We start from the raw sequence: 24,068 nt of genomic DNA on the forward strand, positions 1-24,068 counted from the left end.
AAACATTTGTCACTGCATCTGAACTCACCTTGCTGACACATTAGTGGTAAATGAAACACACTGGTTGATGAATGTTAGCGGTGTGGATCCAGTTATGTCCTCCCATTGTGCTGGAGTTGTCCCACCTAGAAAAAGAAAATTTACCTTCTTATAAAGGCACTTACTTACAAAAGATATGTTTTACTCTTTATTCACACATACCAGTAATGCTACATAATAGTCGTAGAGTGGGTGTACTGGGGTTTGTCCCATCACTGGTTGGGCTTTTAGGGACAGGAATAGTCATGGTGATGGGCTTGTGAAACTTGCGTCTTCTGGGCTCCAAAGTAACAATTGGGCTGAATGTAGCCTTATTACCCAGGATCTTCCTCACCATATCCTCAGTGATGGGCTGGGCCTAATAAAGGATGAGATTGAGATGTAAGTGGCAGGATGGATGTCTCATTTTCTTTTTCAATTTCATCCCCCTCCCTCTAAACAATTTAAGAGTAATATATTGCTGATTAGATATTTTACAAAAGAGCATAGCTAAAAAGCCACACTTTTAATATGTCACACTTTTAATATGAACCCTAAAATAAGACTTAAAGACAAAATAACAATGCATTAGTATTACTTTTTTTCAGTGTACCAATACATGTTTTACCTTTACCTAAAAAATTGCTGTTGCATTGATATATAGCTCAATCTCAATTGAGTCAGCTTTAATGACACACGAAGTTACTAAAAGTCATTTGTACTATTGATCTAGAGTGGCAAATAATAATAAAAATGGTACAGTGTTGCCCTCAATGTTGTTTGTGAGAAAACGGTCTAACACAAATCAAAAGCAAAATTAGAAATGCCGGTAACACTTTATTTTAAGGTGTCCTTGTTACACGTTACATGTACTTACAATAGAATTAGTACGAAATTATGCATAATTACATGCAATAACCCTAAACCAAACTCTAAACCTAAAACTAACCTTATAGTAAGTACATGTTGTTAATTAATATTACTTAATTGTACTTAAATATATAAATACACTGTAACAAGGACACCTTAAAATAAAGTGTAACCGAAATGCTTTCTTTAAACATTAAAAGATCAGTGATGAAGATTGCTTTGCATTTTGGATTACCTGTAGCCCAACGCGTATCCGTTTAGTCAATGCTCCCTCTGGGAACACAGCCTGGACCTGTGGAACAAGTGCGCTGCTTAACACCCCACCCTCTGGACCGATCAGATGACTGTCCTGCTTAATGCGGGACACCACTGCAAAGTATTGAGGGAAATCCCGTGTGATGATGCGGCAGATTCGCTTTTTCTCCAGCTCCTCAGGAGTGTCCAGTTCTAGTGTGAAAATGACAAATCCAGTTGTACCAAATGACCAAAGTCTTCATTTTATTTATTTCTTTCATTTTAAAGATGCTATCCTTCTGTACCAAACCAAACTTTTCAACTAAGCACAGACTTGTTCTAAAATGTTTGAAAAGAAGTGTCACACAGTTCAATGCACTGCAAACAGTTTTTTGTCTAAACAAATTTAGACTTTTATTTGGCAAGGATTCATTAAATTGATTAAACGTGACTATAAAGACATGTATAATGTTACAAATCATTTCTATTTCAAAATTGTTCTTTTGAAATTTTTGTTCATCAAACAAAATAGAAAAGTTATTTTAAATTGTAATGATATTTCATAATACTGCCATTTTGCCCTTGGCAAAAAAAAAAAAAAACATTACTGACCCCAAACTTTTGAATGGTACAGTTCTTACAGTTCTATTAGCATACCACTTGCCAATTTAAGGTGTGTTACATCAAACAAGTGTCTCTGTGTGTATTTGGGACACACTCACCCTCGTCCATGCCATTGAGTATCTGATTCAGCTCTTCTTCTGTATGCTCACAGTGATGTTCTCTCCAGCTCTCTCCTGTCTCACTGCGCAGAATCACCAACTCCCTCTCTGTCCCACGCAATGCAGCAAAGTGGGGGATCTCCACTATCACAGGCCTGAAAAATAAGGGGTGTTATTTCAGCCAAATGTATGGCTTTGGACTTGTCAAGGTGAGGATTGTTGAAAAACAGATATTGCATCTGTGGAAGACATAAACACAGGTAAATGTAGCATGCAGCAATGTAGGAACAAAACCATGGGTAATGCCATATACAGCATACACAGAGCAATGACCAATACAAGAAATTAACAAATTTAAACTCAAACGATATTCAAAAGTCAACAAGGGAGGTAAAGGTAAATTAATGGAACGCCTCTATTTCAGAATGATAAAAACAAACTCAAAAAATTATAAAATACAAATGGAGGTGTATTTAAAAGAATTAGGGGGGGATATGTGATCAGTATCCAGTGGATATTTGGCATTAGGATCTCTCCTACCCGAGGAATTTGGTGCCGGGTGGACCCAGCTGCAGAATTCTGCTGACAAGACTTTCACCCTCATTAAGAGGAGGAGGGGCTGTTGGGAGGTGGAGTTTACTGTTCCGATCGCAGCCATTAAAAAAGATGTAAAAAACAAGGCACACTGTGAACCTGATTTACTGAACTCAGATTTAGTGAGAGAGGAACATCATTGTCATTCCTCCAAACTAGAGATGACAAGTGTCCCAACCAGGTAAGGCAAACACTAAAAGCTCATCCATGAGTTTTTGTCCTAACCAGCTGCAACATTTTGTTCATCGCTTGGTTAAATCTACCTAAAATGGTTTCTTTAATTAATAATTAAAAAAATACTAAAACTTAAAATTAAATTCTGAACTAAAATCTATCCACTGAATCTCATTGGTCCAAAATTCACAAAATAAACATCAAACTTCATTTTACTGGCTGAGATTACATTACATGAGATTACATGGATATGTTTTAGCATAGACAAACAAATTGATTGTCGCTGGAAACTTGCAACATCGCTCCTGGTTAGGACACGTCAAACATGTCAACATATTGCACTACTTTATCAGTCAAGACGAGACAAAATAGAGAACATATAACTGCATCATACACAAACACAGATAGACAAAAATGTTCATGGTGATACAGCATACATTTTAAATTTTCGATCCCCTTAGACACCTCCTTACCCAAGAAACTGGGATCCGGTGGGTCCAACTTCAATGAGCTTGCCTGCGAGCCCCTCTCCCTCCACCATAGGGGGCATAGAGGCCAGCCTGTGCCTCTTCACCAGACGACATGTGACCCGTGTAGGTGCTGAGCACTTTCTAGGTGGCACAATAATGCGTAGTCCATTGTGACGACAGCCACGCATGGCTCCACCACGGGCATCCACCATGAAACTGACCAGGAAGCTGTTTTCATAGAACAGCACGTGACAGTGAAACACACAACACAATGTTTAACATCTTCATTAAAACTATACAGAAATGAAATACTGCAATAAATGCATTACATTCATAAAGCATTACATTCTTGTTTATAAACTTACAGAAGCCACCTAGGCCATGCAATATAATTTCTGTCTATTTTTCTAAACTTACTTTATAGGCTCTGTGGGCTTCTATATGTTTGTAAACAGTTATTAATTTCGCAATTCTTTTTGGTGACATTTGAAATTACACACTTTTCCAGAAACTTTTTGGGTTCCATTAGTTTTCTTTGGTGATCAAAAGGAGTAATTTCTGTTAAACCCTGACCTTCGTTGTTTTTTTTTTTATCAGATTGTGTTGCCATTATGTGTTGTACAATTACAGACTCACTGATGTACACTACCGTTCCAAAGTTTGTGGCTGGTAATATTTTGTTTTAAAAAAAATTAAAAATTAAAAAAAAAAACGGTAAAATTGGTAATATTGTGAAATATTATTACAATTTAAATAACTATTTATATTTTAATATATTTAAATTGTATTTTATTTATGTGATGATAAAGCTGAATTTTCTTCAGCCATCACTGCATGCTTCAGTGTCACATGATCCTTCAAAAATAATCTACTGATTTGCTGATTTGGTGCTCAAGAAACATTTCTCATAATAATCAATGTTGAAGACTGCTATGGTGCTCAATATTTTTGTGCAAACCATGATACATTTCTTTATAAGATTGAATGAATAGTAATTTTACAAAATAACAATCACTTTTGATCAATTTAGTGCATTCTTGCAAATGAAAATATTAATTTCTTTCTTTATAAAAATCTTACTAACCTCAAACTTTTGAACGGTATAATGTTATTTTAAGTTTTGCTTTATGTTATGTATTGTTCATGAAGTTTATGGAGAAAGTCTCCAAAGGAATCTACAGATAAGTCACTGGAGAAATTAGATAATAAAGAATGATAACCGTTTTTGATCATGCTCAAGATGTACTGGGAAAAATACTAAAGTAGTGGTTGAAAAACACAATGTCTCCAGTTTCACACCACCCATGTGAAAAATACTGAATAATACTTCATATTTTTCATGGGGATCTCTATGAATACTGAGACATGACTCACTGTGTTCATCAAAACATGCTTATTAAAATTTTAATAGGCACAAAAAAACTCATTTAAAAAGCTCAAAGCAGTCAGTTGTTATATATACATGCAATAATGAAATAAAAGTAGATGAAGTGAGGAAGCGAAAAGGGCACAAGGAAGAGAAGTGGAGGATCACCTGCTGTTGTCATTGTCAAGGCATGGGGTGGATTGGCTAAAAGCAGAACAAAAGACACAATCACGAACAGCAGAGAGAGAGGCAGAGTGATTTAGGGAGATGACATGAGTATAATAAACGAGAAAGAAAGAAAGAAAGAAAGAAAGAAAGAAAGAAAGAAAGAAAGAAAGAAAGAAAGAAAGAAAGAAAGAAAGAAAGAAAGAAAGACAGAAAGACAGAATGAAAGAACCATGAGAGGAAATTGAGCAGCTATCATTCATGATCCACAATAGTGGCATCTGATACAATGCCAGCTTTGAATAAACATACATATCTTAATATGTACTAGCATGTACGACGGGGGGAGGCAAGTGTGTGTGTGTGTTCATGTCCGTTTTAGTGTGTGTCTGTGTGTGAAACCTACTAACCCTGACTGCAGAAGAGAGCTAGTTAGCACCACATTATCCAGATGTTCAGCACCCCAGCTCAGTCGATATGAGTCCTTCTCATGCCCTCGAGAGAATGCAGAAACCTAACAAACAACATAATCAGACAATAATATATCATTGTGACTCGTGTTCAAAGCCATTGTAAATGACAACCTGTGACATCATTACAACAGTATTACTGTCACTGCATCTGCATGTTTCAAAATTGTTCCAAAATGTCATATTTTGTTGTGAATTTTGACAATGGGTGGGCTAAAAATATTTTTAAGGCATAACTGTTGTATAAACGCAATAAGCCCTGTGAATCCATGGTTTACAGTGAATTTAGAATAGCTAAGATTTTAACAATGCTAACAATTAGATTTTAGCAATTAGCATATTAAACCATGGCTAAAAACACTGAGCCAAATGTCAGGTGTACATATGAGGTATGATAGTTCAAGGTTCACCTTGTGAAGCTGGTGGCTGGTGATCATATCCTCAATTAGGATTCCTTCACCTCTGTAAGCAAGATGACTGGGGGTCTCATGGGACCTGAGGTAGGACAATGTAAACAGGTGAGCAAAACAGCATTATATGTGTGCACCTGTTATACTTGTGAGAGTTAAATTCCCCAAAAAATGGCAACAAATGTGTAAAGCTTCTGGCTCAAACAATAATGTGAGGCAGGGCTAACAGTACTAATCTGTTTCGCAGAAACGAGCTTGTCTATGGAATACTAAAATATTGGTTTGTCTGTTTGTAAATGTGCCATGTTTTTTTTTTTTTACCGGTCCAAATTATGGGTGTAGCTCATGCCATCCAGGTAGTGTCCAGGTAGAGAGTCATCACCAAGCTCTCTCAGGTCCTCTGTTCTCAGGTACTCCCCTCCATCACCTGTCATTGTGTCCTCACCTGCTCATACACATATTGAATATTGACTAACTAATTGACACAGTCAATGAACTACTCGTTGATCAAATTACTGACTTAGGGCCAGATTCACTAACAGCTTGCACCAGCTCTAACCCTCTTCTGGTGTTAAAAACCTGCTGTCAGGATTTACTAAAGAGAAGCAGTGAAAAATGTATGATGAATAGATATTTTTGCATGTGCACTTGTAGGAATTTCTCTATCAGATGCAAAATTTATGGGAAGAGAGTATTCAAGTGAATCACACAACATAATTTACTTGTATTCAACGCTATCTCACGACCAATTCGTAAGTATTTTGCAAGGTGGCTAATTAGTACGAATTCGTACAACCTCACTCATTCGACCTCATTTGTACGATTTTGTTTTCTGTGAGGCGTAGGTTTAGGGGCAGGGTTATGAGAGGTCATTTGTACAAATTCCTATGAATTTGCCACCTTGTAAAATACGTATGATTTTTTACAAAACGTACGAATTCCTACGAGCGAGGTCATACTAAATTTGTATGAATTAGCCACCTTGTAAAATATACAAGAATAGCTGTGAGATCAGGTTGGATTTAAATGTGTTTTGGCAGTGTGTGTACACAACCACCCTATAACCACTGCTCCGGGTGTGTGTTCACGTTTTTGTAGTGTGTGTTCACTGCTGTGTGTGTGCACTTTGGATGGGATAAATGCAGAGCACAAATTCCGAGTATGTGCTACCATACTTGCCCACGTCACGTCACTTTCACTTTCATATTGTTAAAAATCCACCTTTCTCAAATCAAGCCGTTCTCAGCTTCTTATCTGTGCGACGTCACACAGACCCAGGCCCTCCCACGATAGTTTGATTGAAAGTAGCATTTTAGCACAGACTGGACTAGTATCTTACCTTAGACCCGCCCTGAGTGAGCTGTCATCAGTTGTTTCGACGCCGGAGCAGATGTAGACAAGAGTGACTCCTAAGCGACTGAAGTGTTTTCTTGTTGGATGTAATAATGAACATAGCAGTCGTCATTTACTCCTGATATCTGAGCCGCTAAAGAAGCAGTGGATTACGTTTGTTTGTGAAGGGTATGTGCCCCCTGATCTACCTAAATGCGTCTATCTTTGTGCGAATCATTCGTGATCCAGATTCACCTCCAGAAGAAGCGAGTATACGTTTTTTTTATGAATCTTTGCAAATCGCCTTTCCTAATAACTTGCCAGTTAGCAAGTTTCATGATGAATGTGGCTTAAGTTTACCGTCTCTCAGAAAGCGGCACGGAAGAGAGGGGCGGGGTAAGCAGATCTCATTTCCATTTAAAGTGGCATGCAAGAAAACGGCTTGCTCTGAAAAGTGCTGTTTTTGACAGGGTTAAAAGGATGTTGTTTTACACTACCATTGAGAAATTTTAACCAAAGTATGTTGTAGACTTTTCATTAAGACCCTAAATAATCATATCAAGTTGTGGAAAATGGGCATCCAATGACCCCTTTAACACCCAAAAAAGCATGTCTCATCCCATTTTGCGCCTTTCCACTCCCATTGGTGCTTTTATGGGATTGTGGTCTCAAACTAATTTGTCCTGTTCAGTAAATCTGGCCCTTTTTGATTAAGTGATATATTGCATAGGCTGTAGTTTAATAAACAACCCAAATCATGACTTGCCATTCAATTCTTTTTCTTTGGACAATGCATTTTATAACCTCTCATTTTCTGACCCAATTTAAATGTAAATACTTTTTTAAATTCAGACCAAATAGCATTAATTCTTAACATTTGGGTTTTAGACAACATGACAGTCAAGCTTTCAAAATAAACCCATAAAAAACTCAAATTAATAAAAATAAATTATATTAACCAACAACATATTAACCATAACAAGCACCGTTCACCCATTGTGTAGGTACTACTAAAACTAAAATGCTCAGTGACTTATTATTATCCCCAGATTAGCACAAATAACTGAGAACAAAGTTAGTTTTTCACAGTTTAGTTTTCTACAGACATTAATCATGCCCGTTCCAGTTAGCATACAAATTGCAAACCACACATTGGAATAGATACAGAAGGAACTGAACTGATTTTTGGTAATGCAGTAAGTGTAACGTTAGTAACTTCAATGGGTCAGTTCGGTTCACTCTATATCTATACCCTGTATACCTTCTATCTCCATAGAAACTTCAGTAAAAAGCTCCTCCTCCATCTGATGTTGGGCTACAGAGGCACAGTAGCTTTTACACAGATATATGAAATCCTGATTATGCATAATAAAAGTCAGTAATAAAAGATTATCTTACCCTCCTCATCAGACACATCCAGAACTTCTGTCATTGTCTCTGGAACATTCAGCTTGTGTTTCTCTGTCACCGTCTACAATAGTTGAAATAAAAAGCATTCAACATACACTCTTGTATGGTTTATGATTGCATCAAATGTTGTTAATATGTATAGGCATGGATACATACGGTTGTCGTTGTGATTATTTCCTCTGTAACAACTTTCAGAGTGTCCACCACTGAGATGTACCCCAGACGCTTAGCAATAGAGAGTGCTGTGTTCCCATTCTGAGAGAGAAAGAGTGTGAGGTTAGAGAAATAAGATACAGAATTAATATCATTTCTGTGAGTATGAGTGTGTTGCTCACCATAGTGACTGCATTAGGCTTGGCTCCATGCTGCAGCAGGACATTGATAATATGTGTATTTCCCTGCTGAGCAGCTTGGTGAAGTGGTGTATAGCCATTCTGAAATAAAAAAAACAGTAAACAGCTCAGAAATAATAATTATCATAATAACAATCAGAGAATGCAATACAAAAATGTAAGTATGTCATACATTTAAAATATTGTAATTCTGATAGAATATTACAAAACATTATAATTGCACAAAATTACAATCTGTCACAAAAATCAGCAATATTTCTCAGTCACAAACTCAAAATGCATGGTCACACAGCTCATACTTACAGATTCATTAAATAAATAGTTTATTATGTAATAATTAATTGGGTTACCAAGTCACATAATGAAAGAATATACTTTAATAAATATATTAAACTGTTACCTTAGTTTTTGCATTGACATTAGCGCCATTTTGCAAAAGGAAATTAACGATTTTGAGATTTCCATAGTGACAGGCAACAATAAGAGGAGTGTAGCCCAACTAGAAGAAACAAACAAATTAGCTGAAGTGTAACATACTGAAACATTATAAAAAAAATAAAAAATTTAGACCATGGTAACAAAAAAAAAAAAAATGGTTCAAACTCACTTTGGTCTGCTGGTCTGCATTTGCATCGTGCTTAACCAGTATTTCAGCAACCTGCACTCTGTCCTGCTGAGCAGTGAGGTGAAGAGGTGTAAGGCCACTCTGAAAAAAAAAAGAAATCATACACCATTATTACTGTTACATGTCGGGTTTTCTGTTTTCCCCTTTGACTGTTCCATGTCGGGTTTTCTGTTTTCCCCTTTGACTGTTCCATGTCGGGTTTTCTGTTTTCCCCTTTGACCTAGTTCAGTTTGATTAGTCATTGTGTTCACCTGTGCTCCCCAATTATCTGGCCATTTATAAGTTCCTGTGTTTGTTAGTCTGACCGTCGGTTATTAGTTCATTTATAGATGTGTGTGCTGTTCCTTCTATGTATCTGCTCCTGGATTATATATTAAAAGAAAGTTTAATTGTCTTTGCTCGTCGTGCGCTCCTTGCTCCGCACAGCATCCGTGACAATTACATGGCTCTCTGGAATACTTCCAATACTGATTGGTCACTTTCTGAATTCTATAGTTTATTTTTTTATTTTGTTTGTGGTCCTATCATATTAGCAAAGTCAGGATTCAACAAAATGGGTTCTGGTGTAGTTGGTTAATGATCTGAATAGTCATTTATTTCCAAGTGAACTAGAGATTAGTATTTTTCTGTTTGCAATTATTCTTAATAAGAAGGTGCATAAATTTGTGTGGGTCTTGAGCAGAGATTCCCAAACTGGGAATCATGAACTCTGGGGGGAGGGAACTACAGGGGGTTCATTATTAATTATATCAAATGTAAAATTAAAATAAATAAATGGGGCGCAATAATTGTGATATTGCACTGTCCGCGTGAACAGTTTCTCAGTTCACAGTAAATGCAGCAAACTCCATCTCTGCATGTGTTGCATTTAATGTGCACTTGCAAACTCTATGCGCACTAGGTTAACTTTAATTTCTAACATTCTTCAGTAGAAGAAATTTTATTGAATTCCAAAAACATCAATGTGACTGTAATGTGGAATGAGACCAAGTAGGGCTCGCTGCAGTCCACAAGATCCAGGAGGCGTGGTTGGATTCACATCTAGGGGGTGGAGATGGGTAGGTCTAGGGGTGGAGATGGGGTGGGTTTAGGGATCAGGGGGTGGAGATGGGTAGGTTTAGGTAAATGTAAGGTGGGAGGAGTCCAATTCAACCACGCCCCCTGGATCTTGTGGGCCGCAGCGAGACGCTCCTCAGTGAGACACTATCACAAAAAAGGGACTTTCATAAAAAAAGACTTAATCCACTTTAAGTCTAGCTACAAATAGAACAAAAAAAGATTAAATATTTTATCTATTTACTTGTATGCCATGTCACCATTAACTGACATTGGAGTCTCATTAAATTCTCAAAATAATTTAAAGAACTTACGTTCTTATGAGGTACCATCAAGTAAACATTTAACATCTAAGTGGTTTGGCTGACATTTCTAATGGTCAGTTTGGATGACCAAAAAAAAAAAACTAATTGTAAATTTGTTGTTTATTCATGAGCAATAGTTAATAGCCTGATGCTGAGGATACATACTGTGGTCTTCCCTGATCTAGAGCTTACCTTAGTGGCAGCATTGACATGTGCACCCCTCTCCAGCAGCAGGGAGGCCATCTCTGTGTGCCCCTCCTGGGATGCCAGGTGTAAAGGACTCACTCCCTGTTTGGTCAATGCATTGGTCTCTGCTCCATACTGAAGCAGCGCAGAGGCGATCTGTGTCTGGTTCTTCTTTGCCGCAATGTGGAGAGGTGTATAACCATTCTGCACAGAAGAGAGTAACAGAAACCCTCAGGTTATACGTTTTTTAATTACTGGATGCAGAGATATCTTGCAATCAGTTTAAGATTTGCACCTTAGCAGTAGCATGAGGTGAGGCCCCTTTATCCAAGAGCATCATCGCCACCTGCTGGTTATCATAGTGAGCAGCTACATGCAGTGGTGTGAGACCATACTGGTTCAGAAAGCCAAAGACAGAAAGAAAAATGACAAAAGTGAACATATATTTACAAAATAAATTTCAATGAGTAGGTGATTAAAGCTTGATTTTCACCTTTCCAGTGTCATCAAGAAGTGCTCTCCGCTGAAGGAGGAGTTGTGCCACATCCAGACTACCATATTTAGCAGCAACATGTAGAGGAGTGAAGCCTTTCTGTTAAGGGAAGGATATTTGTCTTTAGTTGATTATAGATGAATACATACTCTTCACTCTACACTTTTCAAAACAATTTGGGGTCAGTATTTACTGTATATATGTATGTATGTATTTATTTATTTATTGATGAATATTTTGGAATTAATACTTTTATTCAGGAAGTACACATTACATTTATCCAAAGAGTTTTATTTCATATAAATGCTCTTCTTTTGAACAATTCATCATTTTCTAGAAAGAAATCACAGCTTTAACAAAAATATTAAGCAGCACAACTGTTTTCAACATTGATAATATTAAGAAATATTTATTGAGCACCAAATCAGCATACTGAAGACTGAAGTAATGATGCTGAAAATTTTACAGTATTTAATATATTTCTGATCAAATAAATGCACTAGCATTTATTTGATCAGAAATATATTAAATCCTGTAAAACTGTGAAATATTATTACATTACAATTTGTTCCCTTGCTTATTAATTAGTTCCCTCATTTTAGTAAATTGTGAGCATGTTGCACTAATTCATACCCTGTTTTGTATTCATTTAATGAGGAAACAAAGTTGCACAACATTGCCACATTTTACTAAAAAAAGTTGCCTAAAATAATAGAACAAATTCTTAATTCCTGGAGAAGATTTTGATTGTATATTAGAATGAAGGCCCCATATGTCTTTCACAGGTCTCCCTGCAGTCCCACCTTGGTGACGAGTGAGTGAGATGCTCCAGCCTCCAGCAGCACAGCAGCCGTCTCCAGCTGACCTTCACGAGCGGAGATGTGCAGAGGTGTGTATCCATTAGTGGTGGAAGCATCAGGATGAGCCATGTGCTGCAGTAACAACTGCACAATCTCTGTCTGGCCCAGACGAGATGCAATGTGAAGGGGTGTCTGGTCCTCCTGGAGGCAAGAGAGGAGGAGGGAGAAAAACGCAGATATAGTATATTTAAAGCTTTGTGTGTAGTCATTAATATCTGTACTCTCGCTTTATTCAGTAAGTGTTTTTATCAACTGACTCTGTTCATGGCATCCACCAAAGCGCCATTCCTTAGCAAACATCGCACCACCTCCATCTGTCCTGCCCTTGCAGCCATATGCAATGCCGTCTCGCCACGCTGAGGAAACACACAATCAGTACTACATGAAATGCATTGCTAGGCCTTTTTGAATTTGTTTATTTAGAGGAGAGTAGAAAAGACTGCAAATTATATCAAAAACTCCCAGCATTCGCTAAACAGTGTGGTAAAGCATGAGTTAAAAATAGGCTCTGAAAGCAGGGGTGTGCAATAGTTATATAGTCTAGAATAATATAGTATCAGTTGTTTTCATAGATATGTATAGGCAGATGTTGTAATAGCTGCTGTTTCACTCAGTGATGTAGTCTATTAATGCAGTTAGAATGCAGAGAAGAACTGATCCGTGTCTCAGTGTTTCATTATTGAATCCTTTTTTGTTCATATTTATAGATGACATACATCTGAATGCCAAAACAAATGTAGCTTACAGTATGTCATCTATGTAGTGCAAAAAATGGATTTTGTTAATATTGATTTAATTTTATTTGTAACAGCTCTATAGTGTCTAATTATTATAATTGGTCTCACTTTATTTTAGGTGGCCTTAACTACTATCTTACATCAAAAAATAAGTATAATGTACTTATTGTGGTCATATTGTATTGCAAAACACCTCTGCTGCTATTGTGGTGGGATAGGGTAAGGTTAGGGACAGGTTTGGTGGTATGGGTAGGTTTAAGGGTGGGTTAAGGTGTAAGGGATGAGTCAACAGTGTAATTATAAATGTAATTACAGAAATTAATTACAGATGTTACTATTACATTTTTAAAAATGTAAGTACGATGTAAAAACATGTATGTACACAATAAGTGCATTGTATCAAATTATTAATTTCAATGTAAGTACATAGTAGTTAAGGCCACCTAATATAAAGTGGGACCTTGTAATTTAATTTACTGATAAAACCTAATAATTTGACATAGAAGATTTGCTCTCAAATCAATTTAGGTGTCAGATAACACACCTTATACTACTGTGATCCAACCAATGCAAAGAATATGAAGAATATTAAAAGATTTCGGATTCAGCTCCACTAAAGGTGGAGTCAAAAATCCCAATTTTTGTCAATATCACAAACCCTATTAGAAATCTTAAGAAATGTATTTAAATGTGCTAAAAATCATGTCCAATCACTCACAATATTACAGACATCAGGTGAGGCTCCATTCTGTAGCAGCAGGAGAACAATATTGAGGTGCCCCATAAATGCTGCAACATGGATTGGGGTCAGGCCGGACTAGGAAGAAAGAGAACAGAAAGTAGTTATGGTTACATGCACCAATTTTCATCAATCTGAATTAATCCATACTGATTTCAGATTCTGAAAGTTCTGATTATATGAACTCTAAACATTCCTGTATGAGCTACAGTTTAATTATTAGAACAACAGTGGGCTAACAGAGCTAAGTTTCATTATTAGGCTTGAAATAAACTCTAAAAAGTTGCATGCCAAATCAGATATCGTTATCAGAAATAGCATGCAAGATTAAGACTCTAACCTCAGTGATAGCTTGAATTGAGGCTCCATATTTAACCAGCAGTTCCATGACTTTCACTCTGTTCTTTTTGCAGGCAATATGCAGAGGAGTGAAGCCATTCTGACAGACACAATAAATACATCAGTAACGCTCATTAACACTAGCACACATTCATTTGACATTTTTATTCAAAGACAAAGAATTACCAGTGCTCTGGCATTAGGATTCGCTTTCTTATCCAGCAGTAATTTTGTGACTCTGTAGTGACCACAGTGGGCCGCAACATGAAGGGCTGTCAGGTAGTCCAGTGTGATATCATCAACCGGTGCCTTGTGTTGCAGCAGGTGCTTCACACAATCGACGTGATCACCCTGAGCAGACATGTGCAGCGGGGACAGGCCATTCTGTGTGTGTGTGTGTGTGTGTGTGTGCGTGTGTGTGTGTGTTGCAATAGAAAAAGAGAGAGGGAAAAAATACAGATAAAAAAGTAATAATAATATTTCATAATAATACTGTTTACTGCATTTTTATATTTGCAAAATTCTAATAAATGCAGCCTTAGTGAGTATAGGAGACTAATTAAAAAACACAAACAGGGAATTACTAGTTGCCTGTACCTTGGTCCGTGCCAGTATGGGAGCTCCTCTTTCAAGCAGTATTTCCACTGCAGGGTCATGTCCACTTCTGGCTGCACAGTGCAGCGGTGTCAGCCCATCCTGTTCAACAGAGAGAAGATACAGCACATATGAAACCACACATCAATAATGCATTATGAAAACTACTCAGGCAAATGCACATTACAACATGTACTAAAACACCTATAGCTGCAAAGTTTTTCAAAATAAAAGCAGCATTCATAATGTGCAGCTCGCAAAAAGCTAGCATTATCATTGTTGAGTACATACAGAACAAGAAATGTGGTATAGGCACTAGAGGGGCGCTGGTTTTACTGCATTTTTATGGTACTGTTGATACTCACCCTGGTCTTGGCGTCAATCTGAGCCTCCCTGTCTAACAGCAGAGCAATCATGTTTGTATTTCCTCGTTTGGAGGCCACATGAAGAGGGGTTATACCATTCTAAACAAAACAATACATTCTTTAGCAGAGATTATATTTCCATACTAAACCATCAACACACACTGTCTTCTAAGTAAAGAGGAACTGCAAGTATTTTCTTAATGTACATATGAAATCGGATACAATTTATACATCATAGCAAAAGATCAGTCATTTCCTCCAACAGAGTTTTAACTGTATAAGTTTACCCAAAAATGATAAATGTGTGATTTGAGTGAATAACAGCTTAAATATTATTCTGTTCCTTACAGAAAGCACTGATTTTGAGCAGTGGTTCTCAACTAGGGGTCGGAGCCCACTAGAGGGCATCAGTTAACTTCCAGCGGGTGCAGGATGAATAAGTATTTAAATTAATAAATTATTATTATAACATCATAATTGCTGCAGAAGAAATATCTTAGCTTGTATTGGGGGAGGACTTTGATTATGGTGTTGGACAAGGGGGGCCTTAAAGTAAAAAAATTAAAAGTTGAGAACCACTGATTTAGAGGACTTACTACCAAACAATTAAAAGTATGTACAATCACTTAAAGTATTTAATTTTGTTAATATAAGTTGCTACTTTTTTAAGGTTTTAGCAGTATAAGATCATACCCTGGCTGTGAAGTCTACAGCAGCCCCTCTGTTGAGCAGCAGCGTGGCCACATTAACATTACCGTAGTGAGCAGCAATATGCAGAGGAGTGAAGCCACTCTGTTAGAGGATGGAGTAGTATTGGGATGAAAGAAGGAACAGAACAAAGAAAAGGAGAAAACAGAATGAAGGTAAATGTCTGTGCTGGTCTGTTTGGACTGTTTTAAAACGTCCATCATTCATGATCTACCATGCAGCATTCCCATGAATCATCACATTTGTGCAAAAACTTAAAAGATAGAAAAATGGAAAAGTAAACCACACCATGCACTGAAGTGAAGATAAAGAAAAAACTGATGAAATAAGAAAAAGAAAGATTAGATTTGTACATGTAATAATATATGAGCACATTCCCAATGTCATATGAGTCTTCATGAGAGAGATGAGAAGTTTCTCAGTGACAGTGAAAGGAAAAAAAAGATGATGAACAAAATGTCTGAACAAACAAATGTTATTCAGCAACTATTACTAAAGATGAAAGCATAGATAGGAAATTGGCATTGTCTGTCTCACTCATTCGTTTGATGGAGCCATTTTTTCTTACCTTTCCATTCTGACAGACATGGTGCAATTTAAAAAAAACAGAATTAAGAAAAAGGTGCAGCAAAATGTGACCGAGAGACTTCTACACAGAGTGTCAATGTGAGTTTACATGCACAATTAGGAGTTAAACGTCTGTTTAGTCTGTTAGTCAAATCATAAGTGGCGTATAACAACATAATGCACCCCTAATTTCTGCTCAAAATGTTCATTGAAATAAAGGAGCATAAAAATGTGTTGATGAGCTGGAAACACCCAAAAACCTCTTGAGGAAATAGGGTGCTGCTACTAAAATAAAAACAACTATGTGTCATGCACTACAACATTTAATAGGACAAGACTCTACTCTTCCCATGCACGGCAAAAGAAAGATTCAGTGTTAAGTAGCACGTTAGGCTTTATAAGAGCCGAGACAAATGCAGGTGCAGGATTCTGCTGAGAATCTTAATACCTCTGTAGCCCTGTTGACCATCATCTGTAGGAGTCGCACATGAGGAGGAAAATATAGCATTTTCATTAATAGGATTTTTAAAACAATTTTAACATTTTTATCTTAAAAGGAGGGATTTCAAAAGCAAAAATATAATTCAGTGAAGATTAAACAAAGCCAAAACAAGCAGCTAGCTTGAACCTCACTGAAAACATCTATGAACTACAAATAGTTCACTGACAATTTTCATTTCAGAAAATTTGTGGAAAATTAACTTAACCGCAGGCCATCCATGAGTTTGTTTGTTCATCAGAAAAGAGTTTGGGACATTTTGCATTACATCACTTTCTCAGAATGAGAGTCCAAACTAAAAACTTTAAACCAGCACTTCTGACCGAAATACCAGTCTATAATCCATAATAATGCTTCCTCCAGTGAAAAAGTCAATCCACTGTTGTTCTATCACATGAAAATCTATCGACATATTTGTTTAGAACTGTTTTCACTTTCATATTTCTCTCCTGATTCAGACTTTTTCACTGGAGAAAGTAATATTATGAAAAGAGGACTCGTATTTTATCTGGAAGCAACAGTTTGAAGTTAAAATACATCTGCATGATGAATTTATTACAAACATACAGAGGACTAATTATGAATTACTGTGATGTTTCATCAGCTGTTTGGACGGCACCCATTCACTGCAGAGGATAAATGTGATGAGATGGTGCATTTCTCTAAATCAGTTCAGTTCAGCTAATCTGCATCTTGGACGTCCTGAAGGTGGAATTTTCAGCAAATTTAAATTTTTGGGTGAACTATTCCTTTAAGATGAATGAATTCATAAAGTCCTTCAAAATACTCATAAACAATCCTTCACCGAACTGTGGTACCATGGTACAGTCATAGTATAACAATATGTTCAGCAATGTTAAAAGGACACCATGGTACAATGATACTGTACAGGTACTATATGAAAAACCATCAATAGCATGCTCAAATGTTCAAACAACACACAATGCTCTCATGACACCATGTCCAAAAATAGTACTATCATGGTGAAAAACATTAAAACAATGGCATTATCTATATACAGTGCCCTCCAAAAGTATTGGAACAGTAAAGACAAAATTGCTCTGTTGGCTGTGGAGTCAAGACATTTACAAATGTGATTAAAAGATGAATATGAAACAAAACTACAGAATGTCACATTTTATTATTGGGTGATTCAATACAGATGTTTTACCAGCTAAGAAGTTCAGCACTTTTAGAGTTCATCCCTCTATCTGATGTGAGCATAAGTATTGGAACAGTTGCCTCACAGGTCTTTCTAAGTGATCAGCTGTGTCCTGTTGCATTAATTCTTCAGATATTAAAAGTAGGGAATGTGTCGTATCAGTTATATCCATTACTTCTGCATTCTGAATCTTGCATTTGATGATGACGCACGCAAACCAGGATGGAGCTGACTTTGAGAGAAAAGCAAGCAATTTGGATGCTAAAAGAAAAGAGGAAGTCAATTAGAGCTATAGCAAAAACAAAGGGCATGGAGAAATCAAGAGTTTGGAAACCACCAGCAACCAACAACGACCTGATCGGCTGAGAAAACAACAGTAGTTGATGACTCAAAAATGTGAAAATGATGATCACTGTGAAAATGAATCCTAAACGACGTGTCTGTAAAATCACCAACAACTTCCAGAAAACTGTGGTGATGCTCTTACAATCTACTGTCCTCAGGAGACTTTGACACAGAATTACAGATGCTATACAGCAAGATGCAAACCTCTGACCAACACCAAAAATAGAAAGGCAAGATTAGAGTTTGCAAAAAAGCACAAAGGTGAGCCAGAAGAGTTTTGGAACTGTGTTTATGGACCGATGAGATAAAGATGAACCTTTATCTAAGTGATGGGAAAGGAAAAATGTGGAGAGAAAAAAAGGGAACTGCAAATGATCCCAAGCATACAGACTCATCTGTAAAGCACGGTGGAGGTGGTGTCGTGGCATGGGCATGCATGGCTGCCTCTAGAACAGGCCCTCTCAACTTTACTGATGACTTAATGTATGATGACAGTAGCAGAATGAATTTGGAAGGGTACAAAACCATCTTGGAATTTATAAGGAATTTATAAGGGCAAAGAAATGGAAAGTCTTAGATTGCCCAAGTCAATCTCCAGATTTAAATCTGATTGAACATTAATTTCACCAGCTGGAGAGGAGAGTAAAGGCAGAAACTCCCCAAAACAAGCAACAATTGGAATTGGCTGCATTAAAGGCTGGGAAAAGCATTTCAAAGGATGAGACCAAGAGTCTGGTGATGTCTATGGGTCACAGACTCACTGCTGTGATTGTGTGCAAGGGATCTGCAACTAAATAATAGCTTTTAATCTTTTAAATCTGCCTTATGTTCAACTGTCCCAATACTTATGCTCACATCAATGAGTGGGATGAACTCTAAAAGTGCTGTTCTTTTTATTTGGTAAAACATGTATGTGTTGAAACGGCTAATAATAAATTGTGACATTCTGTAGTTTTGTCTCATATTCATTTTTTAATCATATTTCCAAATGTCTTGACTCCACAGCCAACAGAGCAATTTTGTCTTTACTGTTCCAATACTTATGGAGGGCACTGTATATACCTGTCAAAAAAACACAGAATTAGTTCCATCTTTGAAAAAGCATCAATATTAAATTCTCTATTTATTTTCTCACCTTAGACTGGACATCAGCATTATGGTCGTTCTGAAGCAGCAAAGCAGCAGACTTGGTGTCATCTTTGCGGGCAGCGATGTGGAGAGCAGGCAGGCGGACTTTACCTTTTGTGTCATGTTCCAGCAGCAGAGAGATCACCTGATTATGACCCTGCTGAAGAGCAATGGCCAGAGGAGTGAAGCCATCCTACAAATACAGACAACAGATATAGGAGAGATTAACAAACAAAACCAACTCTTTGTTCAAAAACAAAGGCCATAAACAGGTTGACCAATATGCATGTCAAAACTAAGTCCAATGGTTGGAAGTCCATATGATCCACCACCTAGACTAGCTTGGACCTGCAAACAAACAGCTAAGTGACCATGTAAAAACCATCTGATGCTATTAGCTGGATTTCTAGCAGGGATTAATATCATATAAAATAATTTATTTGAGAAAAATCATTTATTTGACAAGATTTTAGATTTTATTTCCATCCAGTTTTATGCAATCTTTACCTTGCATGTTTGAATGCTATCGCATATGGAGTCAAAGAAAATAAGCAAGTTATCAAAATCTCAGTCTATGGAAATGTGTAAAGATTCTCCTCGTTTTAGACACAGGTACTTGTATGGGCATGTTTCAATGAATGGAAATACATATACACACACACACACACACACACACACACACACACACAAACCTCACAATCACAAACCTCACAATCACAAACCTCTGTGGCAATGCTCTGGTTTCCATCATTCTCCAGAAGATATCGCACAACATCCAGGTGATTCTCTTGAGCAGCCATATAAAGTGGAGTGAAGCCATTCTGTAGTAACAACAGGTGCCGTAAAGCTTAACATTATAACATTTTATTTAATTATATTTTAATCATATTAAATAAAATTATATATTTTAAAAATTGTATATTATTATAATTTTACAAGATTTTCTCACCTGTGATTGCGAGTTTACATTTGCTCCTCTTTTCACCAACAACTTCGCAACTTCTTTCTGCCCAGCCAGACAAGCAATGTGCAATGCTGTGTTCCCTTTCTAGAGGAGGAAAGGGAGATGCTTATTCATTGTGATTGTGCACTTCTTGTGTAAATTATTAAAAGCACAAAAGTATGACACTGAAAAAAAGAAAAAAAACCTTAGAAATATCAAACAAAATGAAATTAAACGAATAAATAACAAATTCTAAAAATAATTCAAGTATCTATAACAAAATATCATATATTTTGGACTTTTTATATATTTAAACCAAAAGCAACTTTTCAATTCAGTGACGTTTACACTGTAAGAAATGGAAAAATGGATAAACAGCTGTAAGAAAACAATATGGAAAATTCAATATATGTGACACAGTATATGTGGGCTGTATATTTACATACAAAAAAGGACTATTACAAATCTAGTCCATAATAAAACAAATAAATGAAAAACACTAAAACAATCACATTTCTGCCCAACACAAAGTTTCAGAGGCTTTTGTCCTCATAGAACTCCCTGCAGTCGGTGTGATTGCTGGTCATTTGTTTATAGTCCCTGGCTTGTGTGGGTGTGTCTGTTTGGCCCTGTGTTTCAGATGATAGGAGTCACCAGAGTCCAACTGTACTCATCATACAGTGCTGGATGACTGGCATTCTGGCAGATTTACTCTCTCTCTTGCCATTTGGGAATCACATACCCCTCCCTCCCATTTATCAGTGTTTATGTGTGTTTTACCTTGGTTGAAGAGTCCACGCTCGCACCCCTCTCCACAAGTTCCTCCACCAGCTCCACGTGACCCTCTTTGGCTGCTAGATGGAGCGCATTGAGTCCATTCTATGCACAGAGGGAGGTGTGATTAATATGTTTTTGTGATTAATACAATCACTACAGATTTGATATTAAACTACGATACAGAACAAGACAACAACAAATTTTGCAACAATTTTTTTTAAATAATAGAAATATACAAGTAAAAAACTTTTGACAGGGTAATTTTATAATGCTAAAAAAATCATTTTATAATGCATTCTCTGATTTCTTTATTAAACATGGAGAATTGTTATGTATAGCTCTAGAAAAAAAAGACTGAAAAAGATTAACTACAAAAAGATTAATTATGGAAATTACATGTTGAATATATTAGAGCATAATATAGTATATAAATGTTATTTAAAAATCATATTTGTAAAGAACAGTTATGACTGATTTTACTATGGCTAAGTTTGGCAGCAGCCTTTTTCTATTTTCGTGCGATGATCAGAAAAATGGTTGTTGTTAATTTTAGTAAATTTTAGTGATTTTCATTATATCATGCAAAAAGCCACTTATTAGTAAATCAAGCTTGCATGTTTAAACATGGAATTTTAGTGTTCAATCCCTTTTTATCAAGCTGTAAATAAGCATTCCCTTTATTCAAACATCACCACCTGTCGTAATTTACTAATGCACCTCATTCCGTGCTTGATGGGTAAATCATGACAGCTCTTGTGTAACGCAGTGTGGCTAACAGTCAGACTCGTCATTGAAAGCAGAGAGAATTAACGAAACGCTAATCTCATTTATTTGGATAATGAAAGCTGGATGAGTTTTCATATCCAGAGAGAGAGAGATTCCGGTGAAAGAGTGGAGAGAAAAAACAGATAAAACATGGGCAGATTATATTGCAATATCACTCAGCGAGGATTAGAAGAGTGGGTTTTAGAGAAAACAACATGGAATGCCTGGCCATTGTTGTACTGATGTGCTCATTATTACTGGCGACTCCAGATGACATCATAATGGATAATGTCATGGTCAAATCTATTATACATCACAGCAGAGGTGAATTCAGCCCATTAGATAATAAAGGGGTCATAGCAACCCTATGACATTAGTCTCTGATGTCATTTCAGTCCATTTCAACTGAAAATTTGAATAAATTCATTCAATTATATAGAACTATTTTTATTGTTACTAGTTTGACTAGACCTGTCACTTACATTAAAACATTTTGCTATTTCACACCCAGTTGCATTTAATGTCAAATAAATAAAACAATGAAAAGGACAGCACAATGACACTTTTTAAGGGAATTAATATATCATGTATAAGCATATATACTATTTCATTTGGACACATGGCAGTCTGGCTTAGTGCCTTATTCTACAATAATAAAAACTCTTACACAAAAAACAATGTTCCTGTAACATTAAGGCACTTAAAACACTGTTTTTCTCTTTTTTCCCCCATGTTGGTTCCATGGCTCAAGAGTATTTGTTTGGCAGTATGATAACCACAACCTTTAGTACTACATTTACATCATATTTATACGGCACACCTTGCTAAAACAAATACTGTGAAGATGATTGGTTGAAAATTTTGCAGTTCGTGCTTGTGCCAAACCTCAATGAATGCATTTTGCATGTGGAATCTCCTGTACATTCCCAATAGGACAATTTAATCATACACTCTCAGAAAATTTACAAAGCTGTCACTCGGGCCATACCCTAAGGTACAAAAATAAAAGGTACATCTTTGTACATTATCTACTCCTAAATGATATATATTAGTACTTTAAAGTACGTATTCGTATATATGACAAGATAAGGGTACGTTTTTTTTGTTGTTGTTGTTGTTGTTTTTAACATGCATGTTTGCATTTGACAATGTTTGATTTCAAAAGAAATTAGTTTAATATTGACTTTACACATTTTAAGACTGAAGATCAATTAGCTTCAATATATTCTGTGATATCAGTGCATTGTTATGCCAGGGGTAATTTGTAAGGAATGGTTGAACACAGCAGTGCTGTGACAGTGGGAGGGTTTAGTTAGGCAGAAGGTACAGAAGGTCAGGGGTGGGAACAGCTGCCAGAGACACGCATGAGTAAAAAGGCTTTGATGTAGTAGAAAGAACTGCTTGGCAGAGGACTAGCTGATAATGTTGGCAATATAGCATTTGTCAGGAATCAGTATGGCTCTCTATACATCATAACAATGCAATTTGTGCCCAGGCTGGACAAATATTGAGGAAAGCAAAGTAAAAAAGCATACACATTTCTAATAATCAGGATTATCTTCCACTCACAAAGCACAATCTACTAGGACTTTCTAAAGAGTTTGGAGCTAACACAGAGTTGACAGAACATGTCTCTTAAGCTGGAAAGAAGTTTATGTCTATACGCTTCCTGGAAAACCATAGACTTCAAATTCAGCATTACTCAACAGATTTTATTCCAACAGATTAGATTAAATTCATGTAAATACATAATCTAAATGGCTTGAGATGTAACAGTGTGCAAACCTCCAGTTGGTGAATTCATTTGAATTGCATTGTAAAAAAAAAAAAAAAAAAAGTATGAAATAGTAAATTTAGTATGAGAAGAAAATAAATGAGAGGACATTGCAATTATATCTTTGATTTTTACAACAATGAAATTCTGTTTGATGTAAAAAGTTACCTGGTTGCATGTGGAAATGTCCTGTCCGCTCTTGAGGAGCCCCAGCACCTTTTCAACATTACCTGCCCTGGCTGCCCTCAGGAAGCTGCTGTTACTGTCCGACTGTATATACAACACAAAGGAAACAATTTAGGAAAAATCATCCCAGCATTAGTAAAAAACTGAAAGCAATATTCAAGTGATCAAAGTCAATACGACTAAGTTTACTTCCATAATGACATATTTCCAAGATATTAAACAAGAACAAATGGGTGAGATCTATGACATTTCTAATAATATACACTACCGTTCGAAGGTTTGGGGTCAGTACGACCGCATGGCACCGAAAAGTTGTTTTAATGTTTT

At 36.5% G+C, this 24,068-nt stretch overlaps 1 protein-coding gene across 1 annotated transcript in view; it reads right to left on the bottom strand.

The window, feature by feature from the left end:
- LOC306874364 (ankyrin-2-like) overlaps positions 1-24,068 on the bottom strand; it is a gene marked incomplete at its 5' end in the record, with an annotated part of 50,434 nt that overhangs the window by 19,194 nt on the left and 7,172 nt on the right. The window contains 33 exons of the mRNA XM_079424350.1: positions 29-125; positions 202-397; positions 1,124-1,335; positions 1,845-1,999; positions 2,385-2,483; positions 3,086-3,310; positions 4,617-4,652; positions 5,024-5,127; positions 5,494-5,578; positions 5,815-5,938; positions 8,224-8,296; positions 8,392-8,490; positions 8,571-8,669; positions 8,989-9,087; positions 9,196-9,294; positions 10,767-10,964; positions 11,056-11,154; positions 11,254-11,352; positions 12,057-12,254; positions 12,371-12,469; positions 13,569-13,667; positions 13,930-14,028; positions 14,115-14,312; positions 14,526-14,624; positions 14,888-14,986; positions 15,581-15,679; positions 16,164-16,172; positions 16,611-16,634; positions 19,304-19,489; positions 20,019-20,117; positions 20,246-20,344; positions 21,020-21,118; positions 23,724-23,825. Coding sequence (XP_079280476.1) covers positions 29-125; positions 202-397; positions 1,124-1,335; positions 1,845-1,999; positions 2,385-2,483; positions 3,086-3,310; positions 4,617-4,652; positions 5,024-5,127; positions 5,494-5,578; positions 5,815-5,938; positions 8,224-8,296; positions 8,392-8,490; positions 8,571-8,669; positions 8,989-9,087; positions 9,196-9,294; positions 10,767-10,964; positions 11,056-11,154; positions 11,254-11,352; positions 12,057-12,254; positions 12,371-12,469; positions 13,569-13,667; positions 13,930-14,028; positions 14,115-14,312; positions 14,526-14,624; positions 14,888-14,986; positions 15,581-15,679; positions 16,164-16,172; positions 16,611-16,634; positions 19,304-19,489; positions 20,019-20,117; positions 20,246-20,344; positions 21,020-21,118; positions 23,724-23,825 — 3,806 coding nt within the window. The remainder of the gene's footprint in view (positions 1-28; positions 126-201; positions 398-1,123; positions 1,336-1,844; positions 2,000-2,384; positions 2,484-3,085; positions 3,311-4,616; positions 4,653-5,023; positions 5,128-5,493; positions 5,579-5,814; positions 5,939-8,223; positions 8,297-8,391; positions 8,491-8,570; positions 8,670-8,988; positions 9,088-9,195; positions 9,295-10,766; positions 10,965-11,055; positions 11,155-11,253; positions 11,353-12,056; positions 12,255-12,370; positions 12,470-13,568; positions 13,668-13,929; positions 14,029-14,114; positions 14,313-14,525; positions 14,625-14,887; positions 14,987-15,580; positions 15,680-16,163; positions 16,173-16,610; positions 16,635-19,303; positions 19,490-20,018; positions 20,118-20,245; positions 20,345-21,019; positions 21,119-23,723; positions 23,826-24,068) is intronic.

Source organism: Barbus barbus (genome assembly GCF_936440315.1).
Source record: "Barbus barbus genome assembly, chromosome: 8".
Classification (NCBI taxonomy): Eukaryota; Metazoa; Chordata; class Actinopteri; order Cypriniformes; family Cyprinidae; genus Barbus; species Barbus barbus.